This window comes from Larus michahellis, chromosome 2 (genome assembly GCF_964199755.1).
Source record: "Larus michahellis chromosome 2, bLarMic1.1, whole genome shotgun sequence".
Lineage (NCBI taxonomy): Eukaryota > Metazoa > Chordata > Aves > Charadriiformes > Laridae > Larus > Larus michahellis.
Window position 1 is genome coordinate 163,452,358 of NC_133897.1, and position 17,680 is coordinate 163,470,037.

The 17,680-nt window shown below is 39.2% G+C and overlaps 1 protein-coding gene across 2 annotated transcripts in view; it reads right to left on the reverse strand.

Annotated features, from left to right (window-relative positions):
- Positions 1-17,680, reverse strand: part of FAM135B (family with sequence similarity 135 member B) — a 222,141-nt gene that overhangs the window by 49,771 nt on the left and 154,690 nt on the right. For both annotated transcript variants that reach the window (XR_012585806.1, XM_074577897.1), the window contains exon 7: positions 17,147-17,273. Coding sequence is in view for 1 of the 2 variants with exons in the window: in XM_074577897.1 (XP_074433998.1) it covers positions 17,147-17,273 (127 nt within the window). In the remaining variant the exon portion in view is untranslated. The remainder of the gene's footprint in view (positions 1-17,146; positions 17,274-17,680) is intronic.

A 17,680-nucleotide genomic window follows, 5' to 3' on the forward strand; every position in this document is an offset into this window, starting at 1 on the left:
AATGAGACATATTAGTCCATATCTTCACCTTGTTATTATTAAGAAGCTGTGTAGGGAACATTCACAAAGCACTCTGAAGTGTATTTTGGCTAAGAAATGGTACAGCAATACTGAATAGCTATTTTACGGGGAAAAAAAATGGTTGATTTTCAAACTGTTTGACAATAATTGTTTATGCAAAAAAGGGGTCAGCTTAGACGTATAGATAGAGAGACAGACAGATATATATATAAAAGCTGGTCTTTATATGCAATTTTCCATTTAATATTTATGAATACAGACACAAACAGACACACACATATAGTGTAAATTTGACCTCCTAAACAAAGTAACACAGTGGAGGCATCAAAAAGGGCCTTAATATATTGTCCTTTCTGATTAAAGAGAGCCCGTGCTGCTCACTCACAGATAAGGAATGCAAACCCACTCCTGTCGCTGTGATCAAACAAGGGCCCCTGAGATGAAGAACTGCCTCGTTATTACACATCACTGCAGGCAGCAGGCATAAAACCAGTCAAGTTTCAAAAGGACACTTGTTAACATTTTTTTGTCTCTCCCACCTGAATGTACACGCTCACACGTACAGAATGAGATACTGCTCAGTGGCATAATGCAATTGTGCCATTAGAATTGACATTCAGGACAACAGAAAGTACTAAAAAGGTTTAGATTCAACTTTTACACATAGCAACAGGGAAGGATATGTTCAGCTGCTGCTCTGGCTGAGGTGTAGATGGCTTTATGCTAATTAATCCTGCAGGTTAGCAGCTGGTGGAGGAATTTTACTCTTTGCATCAATGTTCTGTGCTGCCCGACACTAAATACATACATAAATAAATAAATAAATAAATAAGTGCATCCTGGGATTTTATAACATCCAAGTAGTTTTGTTTTTAAAAGTTTGCAATTAATTACATAGATGGTTATGATCAAAGCTCTAACATATACCCCAGTTTGCTTACATAGGAAAAGTAAGATTAGTTACTAGCAAAACTTTTATAGTTAGACTGTAAATGTGTCCAGCTCAGCTTATCACCCTGTACTCCCTCCATAGCACATAGATAAGCAGGCATTTTTGGAGCACAGTTCACCCCCTTGTCTTCAAATATTGATGTTATGATACATTATTCCCTAGAAATGCTCCTTGTTTTCCACAGACTGTATATGAAGGAAAATTAAACTAGAAGCTCGGATGCAGACAATTCAGAGATGTGCAGAGCAGTTCCACCCCAGTGCTTACTAAAACAATAAAAGTAATTCATACAGTTTTGAACTGTCCTTTCCTAGTGATCTGTGGCATTTCAGGTCTTAGAGGTAACAGAGCTTTTAATTTATTTTACTTTTTTTAATTCTCCAGTTTTTGGAGCAAGAATCAGGATTTAATTGAGGGGTTATATTTATGTCAGCCTGGAAATACTGAAATATCAATGGCAATAAAAACAGATGAAGATTAACAGTCTCTGTTTTTATATAGTGCTTGTCATTTATAAAATCTGAAGAGTACCATAAATAAGTCAGTACCATTTTTCATGTTTTACATTTGAGAAAACTAATGCTCAGAAAGATCATCTGGGCAACTCTTTTCAGGTTCAGGCAGAGGAAGAGAACCGCAGAGCATCCTGGATTTGAATAGATATTGTCTTCCTTCAAATAGTATGAATGTTTCAGACGTAACAGTTTGGATTCTTCACACAGTGGTAACTGCTGACTCCAAGGAGGTGACCCCCAGTCCCAGAGTCTTTGTCTGAGTCAAGTGTGAGCTTGGAAATCCTCTAACTTAGAGCAGAAGCAGGAACTGGAGGGACCTGAGATAGAAGTGAAGAGGTGTGTTGGGAAGCAAAGGTCCCATCTTGTGTTGTCCTCACAGTGTTGCCTGCACAAGGGTATGGCCATGGCTGATAGAAAAGCCAACTGAAGATACTGTGCCAGAGCATGTGTGCTAGTTTGGACCTGACAAACAAATTAGTTAAAAACAGTTCTCTTACAGATGCCATTTCTTTCATAGTGTTTGGCACAATATGCTATTGAACACAGAGAACTTCTATCACTGGATGCACCAAACTCCTTGGCTCAGTGTTGCTTTCTGATGCACAGACCCAGAGGAAATGCTCTTTTATTTAATAAAAGCAACAGCAAGGACCACAGCTTCCTTTTTAGAAATGCCAGGCTCTATTAAATACTGCCAGTCACTGGCATGGAGAAAGTGACTTCAGGCTTGGATCTCTATTCACGTCGGAGTAGAGATACAGGAATAATTGATTTTACGGTTTGACGCCCAAACTGGGAAAAAAAGAACTTGCTAGGTCAACTTAGAAAGTGAGTATTACCTTGTTCGGACTGAAATGAAACACACTTTTTCTTTTTTTTTTTTTTTTTCTTTTTTAAAAGACATTTTTAATAGCAGTTGCAAGTTATCTAATTGTTGTGGCTTGACAATGTCAAGACTTGTCATTAAGCACCATAACAAACCTTGCACGCTCTCTTAATGCACTACAAATTAAAACATACCTTAAAGTCATCTGCATGTTCTGCAGCTAGATAAATTGCCATGTGCTGAACCATGCGACATAGCATAGGATGCCATAGCAATTTTTTAAGCTGGGGAACAATAGACAGTAGGATCCAGAGAGGATGTTCCTATGGAAAATATATTCCAACATACTATAATACGTGCCCATTTCACAGTTTCCCACAAAGGTGGTGGACTGAACTCAGCGATGGCATCACCCCTTCTGATCTCTGACCACAGTATTTGGGCTCTCCCGCTTGTTAGGAAAGTGGCATACCAATGGGTTACAATCTATATGAGAAGAACTAGGCTGACCCTGTGTCCTCTGCATGTCATTCAGTTTTGACAAATAACCCAAGTTTCAGTGCACTTGTCTCACCGCTACTCCATTTGGGCTTTCGGAAATTTGGGGGGTTTTTTGCCCTTCCAAACTGTTCACTTAAAATTGCTTCAAAATTCAATACCACAGTGATAAAACATTCGATGAGTCCTATTTTTAAGGTGGAGTATTATCACTGGAATCAGAGGAAGAGGGTCCTGACTGATATCCTGCCACTGAGCACAGGATCAACTCAGCAGTCTCATTAAAGAAATCTACCTATAGCAACCAAGCTCACTTTGTTTATGCAGCAGATCACGACAATGAAAACTTAGCTTAGGCCTAGTGAAACTTCCCAACGAGCTGTGCTTGAGTTGTGAGAAGACCTTGAGAAAGTAGCACACAAAGCTGCCATTTTAAGCCTAAAAAGAACAACCACTTTGCATTCTGCTAATCTCTTAAAACAAAACCATACTCAGCTACAAATATGTCCATACGGGGAGGAAGAGTCAATTAGTTCAAACACTGGAGCACCAACATGTTATAACATGAAGGACGGATTTTTAGTGCTACTACGGTCTGAAAAAATTGTTTCTTCTGAAGACTGTGTTCCAAATCTGGATGTTAAGTAAAAAATATCAGCCAGGAAGTTATCACAGAATCATAGAATTCTTAGGGTTGGAAGGGAAAGGGACCTTAAAGATCATCTAGTTCCAACTCCCCTGCCATAGACAGGGACACCTCCCACTAGATCAGGTCGCTCAGAGCCCCATCCAGCCTGGCCTTGAACACCTCCAGAGATGGGGCTTTCACCACCTCTCTGGGCAACCTGTTCCAGTGTCTCACCACCCTCATGCTGAAGAACTTCTTCCTAATGTCCACTCTGAATCGACCCATCTCTAGTTTTAATCCATTCCCTCTAGTCCTACCATTACCTGACATCCTAAAAAGTCCTTCCCTATCTTTCCTGCAGGCCCCCTTAAGATACTGGTAGGCCACTAGAAGGTCTCCTCGGAGCCTTATCTTCTCCAGACTGAACAACCCCAACTCTGTCTGTCCTCATAGGAGAGGTGCTCCAGCCCTCTGATCATCCTCGTGGCCCTTCTCTGGACACATTCCAGCACGTCCATATCCTTCTTGTAGTAGGGGCTCCAGAATTGGATGCAGTACTCCAGGTGGGGTCTCACAACAGTGGGGTACTTATGACCCTGGTGGTACACAAATTATGCACAAGTTAAACAAAGCAGTAAACTGAGTTAGAGAAATTTGTTTGAATTGAAAGGTGAACTCATTTGTGCAGCTTATTGACTATTTATCAGAATTATATATAAGGTAAGCAGAGAGAAAAAGAACACACTGGGTGACAAAGTGGGCATGAATCCTGATCTATGGATAAATTAGATGGAGACATAAGACTGGAGTCTTTCTTCGCAAGATGTATAAGAAATGGGAGGAGATGGATTGCTGGTTACTCCAAGAAGTAGTATTCTGTTTCTGTATCTCTTCTTTCATGACTGATGTAAGACTTACAAGTAGAAATAGAATTTGCTTCTCAGATATCATTGAGATGAGTGTGTTGTGTTTGACATTTGGCAGAAGGGAAGATTAAAAGGCAAAGACAGGGATCCTCCTGTCCAAACAAACGAATATATAAAGAACCAGGCAGAACAAAATGCAGAAAAGGTACTAACAAGATTATAAAAAAGCAAGTTCCGCTTAAATGAGGTGATGAATTTCCTCACTTCCAGTTCACATTTTGCAGAAGAGATCTTTATGAGTTTGATGCTGACCCAATGAAAATCTGAGGAACATTATTCAAGCATCATGCACTATAAAATATTTCCTTTTTTGGGGGAACTTAGAATGAAAAAAGGCTGGAAAAAAAAGCCACCAAGCAACAAAAAAACCAAACCAACAAAACCCAGGAAGACAAAACAAGATTTCTGTGTATTACAGCATTTGTCTATATTCCCTATCAAGCTAATGGCCTGAGCCTTTTCTTTAATCAAGACCCACTGCCATTAGCTGCGGGGAACCTATATCTACTGTCTTGCAACATGGCATGGTGACATCAAGAAACCAAGAAGGCTTGTGAATTATTTTAATAGAAAGAGTATAGGGACATGAGCCTCTTGGGATCTGTGATATGTTGTCATTCCTGCCTATGAACAGGAAGTTTGTAAATTGCACCATTTTCTTTTCAGACTATTTCTGTAGGTGGCCAAGACCACTTTGAAGCCTGTCATTCTACTCCCACTGGCTTGGCTTCTGAAATGACTTTTACAATAGGTATTATCTGAAAATAGTTTTCCAGTGGGTCATTTTAGTTCTTGATCACATAGAGTCTCATAGGAGAGAAGGGATATGGTGCCAACCAGGCCCACCCAAATCTATGTATTTGAGAACTTTGCCCAGAATTCAGTATGGAGATCTCTATAATCAGAGCAGTTGCTGCCTGCTGGCTAATTACCTTTGTCTTCACAAATGGAGATAAGAATTAGAACAATCATAACATTATTTCTGATCTCTTCCTCAACTTGGTAAATTTAAACATTAGTAATGCTGTCAAACAATGGCTAAAGAGGAAATATTTAGTTATCATTTGGCAGTGACAAATTACTTCAACCTTTACGGGTTCATTTTTTTAAGCAGTCTGACATTTCGTTACTAAGGCAGATTTTTTTATTTTATTGTTTCTTTCAGCCTGTTACACAGCCACGCTGCTACCAAGTAGGTTCCAATGAGTCATATGCAGGTGGGAAGAAATCATGTCTCTATTGATAGAACTATTATTTTTTTCTTATTATTTGCAGTTTTTCTTGCACATTCCCCTCTTTCTACTTGGTTCAAGTTTGACTTCTTATTTTTTCCCAAAGATGTCAGCAAAATGTGCTGGTTTGTGTAGGATCTGTGAAACTGTATTGGGAAAGAAGTCCAACAAGTTTTGTGTTTTACAACTGATCATAGTTAAGTATCAAATGTTCAATGAGGACATAGAAGTAAACAAAAAAAAGAAAACCCAAACCTAAACCCTGACAGCTTCAGAAATTGCATGCCTTGAGGAAAAAACTTCCTCAGATTGCCCAAATATTGGCTTATGCCACAGCGCTCACAGTTCCCATCCTTTCTGAACAAGGACTGTAGGAATGATTGTGTCATTTTGCACAATTATGGCAAACCCTACAAAGTTCCCAGAAGCAGCTTCTGGCAATGTGTTATACCAGCTATCTTGTGGTCAATAAAACTGGAGAAAAACTGGAAAACCAATCTTTTGTTGGTTCTAAATATGCTATTTTTCAGGTTACCTGAATTTTGGCCATTCTTCTATTGTGAAAAATAATCAATAGAAGATCTCTTGCAAGACCCTACTCCAAGGTTTGTTGTAAAACAAAGTAAGATAAATTGATTTTCATTCCCTTCCCAATTATTTTGCTGAAGATAAATTTGTATCTCAGAGAGCTCCATCACTCAGATAATTCAAGTTTTCAAAGTGGCCAAACAAGATCCATTGGCTTTTTCTCTTAGCAGTGTTTGAAAACTGGTTCTTTCTGGAGTATTACTTTATTTCAACAAATCACACCCCAGAATAATCATTTACAGTCCTGGTTACAGGCACCTTCCTTCTTGCAAACAATTATTCTGCACAAGAAATGCTCCGCTTTGGCCTAGGTGTTATATTGCTGTTTTCTCTGATGGGGGGGGGATGTCTTTGCTGCCAGGAAACAGCTCAATGTCTAATGCTGTCATTATGCTGCATTCCTGAAGTCTTCGCTTATGACACTCTCAGGCAATGAATCATTTATAGCTCCTTGACATGCATGCAAACATATACCAATACACAAAGCCAATTATACAACAATGTACAGTCCTCTTTATCACTTGGGAAATCCACAATTTTTGTTTAACACTGAAACAGAAGCAATGGCTAAACAGAAACTTTCCTGGGTATGTTACTTCAAGGCAATTATATTAATTTGCTATAATTTACTGTAACAAAATGGGGAACTTTTGAATAGCTGGAGCTGTATAAATTTGCATAAGTATTACATTTTCATAGGTTCATTTTCCCAGCCCAGTAGTTACCTCCTGTATTATGCATAGTACATATAGCAGCCCTCAAGTAATTTATACTCGGAGACAATCAAATTTCATGAGCCATGAGTAGCTTACCATTTATTCTGCAGGCCATCATTTTATGGTTTTAAATAAAATACTTCTAGTGAGTTTAGTAGAGGAGAAAGAGGGTTTGACTGACAGCTCTGGAGAGTCGAACTGTATTTGTTTGACAAAAGAGACACAATATGTAGAGCAGAAACAGTGCTTTACCACCCCAAGGAACATGACTTAACACTGCTTTGGAGGTACTCTCCTGTCCTGTTCAGGCCTTCACCCTTGCTTCTCATCAGCCAACTCTTTCTACCAATAAAAGGCAGACCTAATTCCAACAGAGACGTTGCAGATTGCTTCAAGAACTAACAAAAACCTGTGAGATGACAAAGTCTTTTCATTTGAGTCATCAGAAAGCAGACATATAGTGCCTTCAATTGACTTTATGGTTTTCTCTCACACATGGAAAGAGTTTTGGAACACCCTGGGGGACCTTATTGCAGCCTTTCAATGCTGAAAGGGGGCTTATAAGAAAGATGGGGACAAAGCTTTTAGTAGGACCTGTAGCAGTAGGAAAAGGGGTAATGGTTTTAAACTAAAAGAGGGGAGATTCAGACTAGATACAAGGATACTTTTTATTCTGAGGCTCTGAGCAACCTGATCTAGTTGAAGATGTCCCTGCTCATTGCAGGGGTTTGGACTAGATGACTATCGTGGTTTAACACCAGGCAGTAATTAAACACCATGCAGCCACTCGCTCACTCACCCCACAGCAGAACAGGGAAGAGAATCAGAAAAGTGAGAAAACTCGTGGTTGGGTTGAGATAAGGTTGAGATAAGGACAGTGTAATAAGTAAAGTAAAAGCCACACATAAAAGCAAAGCAAAACAAGAAATTCATTCACTGCTTCCATCAGCAAGCAGGAGTTCAGACATCTCCAGGAAAGCAGGGCTCCATCACGTGTAATGGTTACTTTGGAAGACAAAATGCCAGAACTCCGAACATTCCCCCCTTCCTTCTTCTTCCCCCAGTTTTACATGCTGAGCACGACGTCATGTGGTACGGAATATCCTTTTGGTCAGTTGGGGTCAGCTGTCCCAGCTGTGTCCCTTCCCAGCTTCTTGGATGCTTCTTGTTGGCAGGCCAGTGTAAGAAGCTGAAAAGTCCTTGACTGCTTAGCAAATACTGAAATAACAGTGTGTTATCAAAATTATTCTCATCCTAAATCCAAAACACAGCACTATACCATCTGCTAGTAAGAAAATTAACTCTATCCCAGCCGAAACCAGGACAACGACCTTTAAATGTCCTTCCAACCCAAATTATTCTATGATTCTATGAACTTGACAATGAGGAAAAATGATGGGAATACACTGCTGGCCTTATCTGACTTACTAGAAACCAGAGGCTACAGATGAATAGTACTGCAGCTACTCTACACTTCACGACACTGGGATCGTACAGTGACTGGCTGCATGGACAGGATCAACACACCACGTCCTATTCAAATACCGTACTATAAAGCTGGGAACAGCAGAGGTAAATGTTATTGTAAAACCAGACTGGCTGGAAGCTTGATTTCTCAAGTTTTATGCCAGTTGAAGAAGTAATATAAACTCATATGCATACTGTCCATGTCCAGCTTACCCTAGATAAATCTTTAGCCCCAGCTTCTCACCCGAATACTCTTATGTCTAACTGCTTGAATACTCATGCCTTTCTCAGTTATGCAAAGAGCTTCCTTGCAGCATTGCCTAATTCTGCTCAAAAATTATTTTTTTCCCACTCATCAAAACACTCGAGTACAGGCTCTGAACATGTGACTAAGTCAAATCAACTTTAGGGGAAGTTATTCTTGTACTGAAGAGCTTCCAAAATTATTCTTATCTTGCCATGAAGCTTCAAAAAATGCTTTATCTTTACTGGCTAAACTTCTGTCTAATGTTATTCACCTCTGACTAGCAATACTTTTGAGAATCATAACACACTGACCCATCTCTATTCTCCTAGCCCATTTTTTTCTGTTTGTCGGATTGCTGAAACTTGTCTGATCCTCAGAGAACTCATGAGATCATTGGAGCAGGGACAGTCGTTTGTGCACAAGCTGATGTTGTGGGGAGTGTTCTTCTAAGTGTTCCTCCCAAGCACTGCACCAAAACTTATAATTCATATTAGCTGTGAAACTGATTCTTGGGTCGTTATGACTAGCGTGATGGCTTTGAACAGAGGTACAGGCTCTTGTTGTCACTAGAAGATTTGTTTCCACAAAACAAGACAAAGTGTTTGGAAAAAGAGGGAATCTCTTTTCTCGTTCCCCAGTCCCTGAGCTGCTGTCTGGGACACTTGCCAATAGCAAAGAGTTAGCTTCCAGGTGATGGATCTCGACTGTGCTGTTGTTGGCATCTGTGCTCCTGTTGAAAAGGCCATCAGCTTGGAAGCTATGAGACTTGATTAGGTCTCCTTTCAGGAACTCTCTCATCATCAGTCAGTGGGAATTATTGTAGTGTCCTTTAGGGCGTATGAAGACAATTTTTCAACAATGTACCACTGGGAAAAAATACCGAGAAGAAAGAAAAACTGGATCATAGAGCAGTCTATCAAAAGGTAGAGAGCAGCCAAGTCCATTTCCAGAAGTGAAGAGTAGAAAGGCCGTTCGTGCTGCTCGTGTGCTCCTTTTCAGGGAAGAAAGAAAGAAACACCTGCCTCAAGCCCCCTCCTATAAAATTCCTCAGAAATCAATGCTGAAATCTTTAGAAAGGGAAAACTTTCATTGAAAGAATGTCAGTCAAGTGAATGACCGTACAAACCACATCAGTGGATTTCAGCCCAAAGTGAGAAATCATGGTGATGGAAGTCAAATAAGTTCTTCAGTATATAACTGTAATAGTAGCTGTGAAAGAGAAATAAATGCTCTGCGCTCAGTCTGCCTTTTACCGCTCTACTCACAATTACTCTAAATTAACCATAGAATACTTCTTTTCAGTTATACAAGTCTAGGTGTGATTGACTTTTTCACAGTGGTATGCAGAGAAACAGGGAGATTTGTTAAAAGAATGCAGCAGGGAGATTTTTAAAGAGAATGCAGCAGTCTGATTCTTTCCAATACATAAGCATTGCAGAAAAATAGCAAAAAAAAAGATATGAAAAGTGGAACTTTCTATGCAGTTTCTATTGATTTTCAAAAGGAACAAAATATCAGTCCAATACGAGCAATTGCTGAGGATTTTCTACAGAAGAAGACTCCATCACCTTCCTGTCTGGAGTCTCACAAGAACCTCCAGGTAATTTCTCGACATTTTAATTGAACACCCACAGTGAAAAGATTATAAAGCTTTTTCAACATCATATTTTAGGCCTAATCCCAAATTAATCTCAGTTTTGGACTCTACCATAATGCAGATCATTGCCTTGCTGTACCCTTCATATGACAGATCAAAAAGTAAAAGAGCCACAGAAAAGAAATAAGCCAATGATTAAAGAAACCAGTTATTTTCACATTATTAGTTACCATGTTTTCTGCTACAGCTAGGAAATCATTTAGTTCTTTCTAAAGATCAGCCATTTATCTTCAGGCAACTGAAGATTAAAGACTTCATCAGTAATTATCGCAAATGGTGCCCTGAACACACTGATTAAAGATACTTGTCATTATACCTTATAAAGAAGAGTATATCAGCTCTCTTACTATTTCAGAATAATCATGCGTTGGACATCTGCTGGAGTCCCAGTCGCAACTATTCACCATTTGCGTAAACAAGACACTGAAAGAATCCTGTTCCTTTAAAACCAGCCATTACAAACACATGCATGAAAGATGTGCTTTCCATACCACGCTCACACCAAAGCAGAGAAGTGTGAGACAAAAAATAAAGCCGTTTCCATATAAAATTAACAATTCTGGGTGAAACTGTGATGTAAACGACACTTCTGCCGTCTGGATTAGTTATGTGGAATAATTATAAGTAAAAGCTCTTTTAAATACTGTTGTTTGGTGGGTTTTTTTGTTTATTTGTTTTTTTTAGGTTTTTTTTGTTGTTGTTTGTTTTGGTTTGTTTTTATTTTTTTTTAAATTTTATGTTTTTAAATGTTAAATAGTATATACCAGCTATTTTACATACTCAAGTCCTAAATTGGTAAAACCAGAATCTTAACTATGCCTTAAGTTTGTAAATAGTCAGGTATTGTTTGTGAAACATCTTCCTTGGTACACAGTTACAAAAAAGAAAAAAAAAAAGAAATTTAAAAAATGCTTGGCAACTTCACATCCCTTTAGACACACCACATCCCTTTTTTCCTAGCAGGAGACAGAGAATGTCTGCTAGTTTCAAAGGGGAAAAAAAGAGAAAAATACACATTTCCCTTCCTCTAAGAGGGAACAGCAGAGTTTTAGTCTTTTGCAACGCTTTAATTCTTTTGCAATGCTAACACCCGTTTTTTGCCTTGTCTTGCTTTGCTTGACCTTCCCTCACCCGTACCTCTGTCCCTGAGCCTTCACCTTGTCCATCCCTTCCTTCCTCCCTCCCTCTCTCTCTCTTTCTCATACAATTTTGTTTTAGGGTCAGGACACAGCAGATGCCTTGGGGAAAAAAAAAGAAAAAAACAAAACAAACCAAAACAAAAAAACCCACAAAATCAAAACCTAAAAAGGCAATGGCAGTAAGTTAGAAAGATGGCTGCTGTGCCAAAAAATACCAAAAAAAAAAAAAAAAAAAAGAGATAACAGTAATCTCTACATTAAGGTTCCTATGTCTGAAAAGGAATTAAGTTTGCAGCTGTGTATTCCTCTTCTCCCAGCTAACCTGGGATTTCAGGGCATATTACAATTCCCACAATGGAGCCTACACGGGGTGTTCTCTGATGCACACCCTTCCTTTTTCAAGAGCTGAAAAAGTGAAGTATTGTGGCCAATGACCCATAACTATACAGAAGAAAAGAAGAATAAAACACAGATGACTCCCATGTGAAATAAAATTGCAGGTTTGAATAATGTTTTGATGTTAGGCTGAAACAGCCTAGGTTTTTCATGTGTTGCTGAAAAGTCGAAAATATTAGCAAACCGTCTGTGGAAAAGAACTCTTATCATCAATGCAATTTTAATTGAATGACACTCCTAGTTCTTGTATGATGCCAGGCATAAACTTGATGTCTTTTGGGATAGGTACATCAATGCTAGATTGAAGAAGAACACTTCTTATCAAACACCAGTGCCTTATTAATGGGAAGTCATCTGATTAATCAATCTGATTACTTAGAAGTCAATTTATCTGCAGTGCAACTGCTATCCAAATGAAAATAAGATTACTGTGAGTACAGTTTATTAATAACCACCAGTATGTCATTGACTCAACTTGATTATAACACAGCAGGCATGTGATGCACAATATTACAAAGACATTAAAACGGTCTGACAACAGTGGATACAGAAGAGGTGTGTGGCACAGGGTAAGGCATAAAACTCCTGAAGTGTAAGTGACCATTCAATTTTCAGTTCTGCAAGGAAAATTTTCTTTTTATTTTATTGTAGATGTAGGATCTGTAGATATTTTTCAGCGTCCAGCTCTTATGGCTGCTGAGATCGCCTGAAAGCATGAGTCAGTGTGACGTTCAGAAACAGACCTTGTAACATCCGAAACAACCTCTTGAACTTCCTCACAGGGAAAAGCAATTTAGCAGACCCAAAGGGGAATTCTGATGTCCCTGAGGGAAACCAGTCACAAATAGCTCATGAGTCTGTTTCACCCCACTAGATGTCCCAAGCCTGCAGCAGATATGATCCTATTTTGAACATACTGTTAATATACTGTGATATATATTCCCTGTGAGTATAGATTATGGGCTGAAGAGAGCTTGAGAATGTTCTAGCACATTTTCTTATACTGCGGATTGTCCTCTACTAGGTTTTTGACCATAAAAGCATCTTCCTTCATATTTATCTGACAACAAAAAAATCTTAATAAGAAATATCTTTGTTGTCTTAATTGTGCTTGAAAGTAAAAGCACAGTATAGGTAGAGAGAAAATATTAGAGAGGGAGGGAAGGAGAAATAAAGAAAAGGAAGACCCCTGTCTGCTGCGTAGAGTGGGAAGAAACTGGAAGACTTAAAAAAAAAAATCACCAAGGCTTAAATAGGATTATTATTATAACTATTCTGCTAAACCAGGATATGAGGAAACTGTCAGTGGTATTCAGAATTCACTTGGGGAGAGCGAGGGAAAATGCACGTGTACAGTCTAAAGCCGCTGGCATTTAATTAGTCGCTGCACCGAGAACTCAGAACTGCAGAATGAGGAGCCTTCAGGATCTGTCATTAAGCAGTGGCACCTCAGCAGCCCAAATGTAAAAGATTAGCTCAGGAAGTGGCAAGAGGAGCTGATGATTGATATAGACTTTCTTTAGAAATGAAGGCACTCACATTTTCAGTAAGGAAAAAGCAAATCAACTACATAAACTAGATGAGAACTTCCACAGACAATCTATGGGCCTAAAAATGAAAATTGTCTCTCTGATGGATCCATGTTTTATGAGGAAGAAAGAGGTAAAATGGGATGTATGACCTAGAGATGATATGTCAAGATAAGAGTCCTCTACTTTGCATTCAGGAGATGTCTGGAAAACATGACTTAGTAGTATTGACATCACATTTCTTCACAATTCTGTCTTTCCTGAAGGCTTAACACTACTGTAAATAGAGCCACTACTCTACTGAAGTTACACGTTCAAATCTTGTCTGAACCATGTGTGGCGGGTCGACCTTGTCTGGCTGCCAGGTAGGGACCCACCAAGCTGCTCTATCACTCCCTTCTTCAACAGGACAGAGGGAGAAAAATACAACAAAAAGCTTGCAGGTCAAGATACGGATAGGGAGATCACTTATCAGTTACCATCATGGACAAAACATGGGGAAACTAATACTTAGGGAAATTAATTTAATTTATTACCAATTAAACAGAGCAAAATGAGAAATAAGAACAACTCTAAAAACACCTTCCTTCAGGGCACAGCCACCTGCTCCAGCGTGTGGTCCTCCATGGGCTGCAGTGGGACAACCTGCATCACCGTGGTCTTCACCACAGGCTGAAGGGGAATCTCTGCACTGGCACCTGGAGCACCTCCTCTCTTCCTTCTTCACTGACTTTGGTGCCTGCACTGTTGTTTCTCTCACAATTTCTCACTCTTCTTTCTCACAGCTGCTGCACAGCATTTTTTACCCTTTCTTAAATATGTTATCACAGAAGTGCTACGAACGCTGCTGATGGGCTCAGCTTTGGCCAGCGGTGAGTCTGTCTTGGAGCCAGCTGGAACTGGCTCTGTCAGACATGGGGGCAGCTTCCGGCGCCTTCTCACAGAAGCCAGTCCTGCTCTCATCCCCCTCTGCTACCAAAATCTTGCATCATAAACCAAATATACCACGCCACTAGCCCATCTACTCAGTATAACGAGAGCAAAGTTTACTTTTGTGAACCAGTCTGCTTTATGACTTTGTAGAAGTTATGCCAAACCTATGAAATTGAATAAATTGTGGAGGTAGTAAGTGCCTCAGACACAGCGAAACACTAATTGGCTGGGGCTTCAAGTCATACATCTCCTATACTTGAGGAAGAGGATGCAATAGGAATGATTTAGAGTTCCTGCCCATTACAAGCTTCCACGCAAATAGAAGTATTCTGGAAAAATAATCTGGCTGCAACTATGGGGAAAAAAAGCTTTTTTGGCTTTACTCACAATAGGTTGACCTCAAATAAGGAAAGTCTCAATTGTCTGCAGTCTTACAGAGAACTGAATAATCAGGTTCAGTTCCCCAGAAAAGACTTCAGACAGAAGACGCAGAGGAGATGCATCTTAAGAGCTTAAGCCTGGCGACTTCTCAGATATGGAAAATACAGAAATGGACATGAAAAGTAGAAGGATCCAAATTCAGCTTTGCAGAGATGAAAATAAAACAAAAGGAAAAACAGGACAGACCAACATTAACCGTTTCACAGCATTTTACAACATAAAAAGGAACTAATCAAAATCCCTTTAAAATTCATTTTCTCATGTCCCGCTGCCCAGTGAAGCTCCGTCTGCCTTGTAAGACAGATATATTAATTGTTCTAGCCTAGATTTAGCCAGTTGCATCAAACTAGAGTATTTTACAAAGAAAAAAAAAAGTGTTGTATATCTTGAGTTAAGGTATTCAACAGTAACTAATTTGGACTTGCAGTAGGCAAGGTCCAACGAAAAATATAAACAAAGTGAGTAGAAAAGCCTGCAGTTTTCATCTAATGTCCAGACAGTAATTACAAAATTCCCCAAACCTAGACATGCCTATAGTCCAGCTGAAGTTACATTTAACAAACGCATTCAAACAACCTGGAATGGAATCTACAAATTTGTAAAGGGAAGTAAACTTGACCTAGTGCAAAGCATTGCAGCATTATAAGAAATAATATTACTCCTCTTCCTTCAGTTCCTTATGGCTTGATATAAACTCCCACACAAACCAGCAGTCAGTCACAAGGCCCTCACCTGGAGTTAGCTTTACTCCTACAGCAGTTTCTTTTCAAGCTCTGAATTCTTATTTTTCACATTAAACCAAGAGAAATAGTCTTTGCTCATTATCATGCATCATGGATAGCATATGCAAAAAGGACATCACTGTCTATTAAATTAAAATGCTCAGATCAAGAGCAGATGTCATGACATACAGAGGTTTCGGAAGCTAAGCAAATCCACCTCCATGCGGAGATGGAGTGTGCAGCATTATATTTACGATTGTTCGGTGTGTGACATTCTGATGACCTGCAGGGTAGCAGGGTGCTAAAGCCGGTTCATGATAAAGTGCTTTCATTTTGGTATTTAATAGATTACCTGCTAGGATAATAATTATGCTGTCACTTAAAAAAAAAAAAAAAAAAAAAAAAAGGAAGAAGAAAAGCCTCTAATCAAAGAAGATTAGTCAACCAGGACAGGTAGAAAATAGAGTTTGAAGCTAAGGAAAACATTTGGGAAGGAAATAAGGTTTCCTAATCGCAACGGACTAAGATTTTTCTATGGAGAGTAAAAGGAAAAATGGGAGTGGAGAGCTGGCCTTTCCATTTGCCTTCTTACAATAGAGTTTTGTCCAGAGGATAATGAAAAGTAGGAACCGCTCTCCTAAGAAACCTCTCTCTTGTGTGATGTACAGAGGTATACAGAGATTAGTCTACAAAGACAAATGCTCAAATCAGTTATTTAAATTTATATGTTGTGACTGTCCACCAGAGAGGCAGAGGTTGAGGTCAGTTTGTTTGCCAAAAGCATACAATGACCCAATGGTTCGGATAGCAGCCTCAGGCCAAATATTCTCTCAGCCCGAGTTAATTCCCTAGTAGTTCTTCTGCACCAGATGCTTTAGGCTAGCATATTTTTAATATTTATACAGAACAGAACACCTTCGACAAGAAAGGTTGGGGAAAGCTGAGGGCAGCATGTTAATCAGAACCTTTGAATCAGAGTTTCCAAACAATCTAATTTAATTCAATATTCTGGGTTGAGTTTCTAGATCTGAGGTAATATTTCTGACAAAAAACACTGCAAAGCTAACACTTAAAAAAAACCAAACCAAAACAAAACACAACAAAAAACCCAAACAAACAAACAAACAAACAACAACAAAAAACAACAAAAAACCCAACCCCCAATTAATCATTATTTTCAAACCAAACAACTTTGTACTAAAAACTGCACAACAAGCTCTCCTCTTCACCAGTGGTAAGTAAGGCATACACCACCTGTGGGACCTGCCTTGAGTAAGGCAGCATGCGTAACGCCCCGTCACCAACACACAATACTCATTACTCCAGACACAAACCCCTCCTTCAAAACATCCTTAACAATGACTCTAGTTCTCTGGCTGTAGAACATAAGACCTGAAAGCAAGGATCTTTTACTGAATAATTAATTTCACCTTACAGCAGACACCTGGTCAGGTGAATCCAGCCTCAAAAGTGTCACTGGCAATAAAGGTTATATCCAAACTTTTCTGAAACGGTTCATATAGGTGGGGGCTGAACACCCGGGAACTGTGTATCCAAGTCCTAGGTGGTTCATGGAGAAATGTTTGAAGGGTTCTTCTTCCAACAAAATCCCTCTACTAGCAACATAAACCAGGCACGTTCTTCACAGATAACGTGGACACTACACTCTGTGTGACCAAATGGAAGAAAGATATCATTGTTCATCCTCCTTACCTCTGAAGATGTGGGTTTGCAGTAACCAGCTCCAAACACTAGATTTTCTAATGACATACTGGACTGGTCTGGTCCCGCCTCCAGGTTTCCCTTACCAAGCCATGAACCTTTCCCTGGACGAGCAAAACTAAAAGAAGAAAAATTGAGAAGAAAAATAATTAGAGCAGTATTGTTACAGAACAGTAATTGTTGTCCCGGTGCTATTTCCTTCCTTATAAAATGTTTGCAGTTTTGGTTTTGATGGTGGTGGGTTTTATTTTTATTTATTTCAAGCTGACACTGTAAGTCCACACATTTCCCTTTCAAAATTAACATTGTCCAATATGCACTAGCTCAAAGGATGTGAATTGAATTTTCTTTCCTGGTATTCAGTCCAGTGCCTTGAGTGTTGTTTTTCACTCAGTTCTTTCTCGGCTGTCTTACAGATCTTCTTCCAGCATAACTTCTCAATAATACAACCTTTCCATCTGTCCACATAGATAATACTCTTATCTGACTTCTCATCAGGTTGCATCTTGATTGATGCAATTTCTT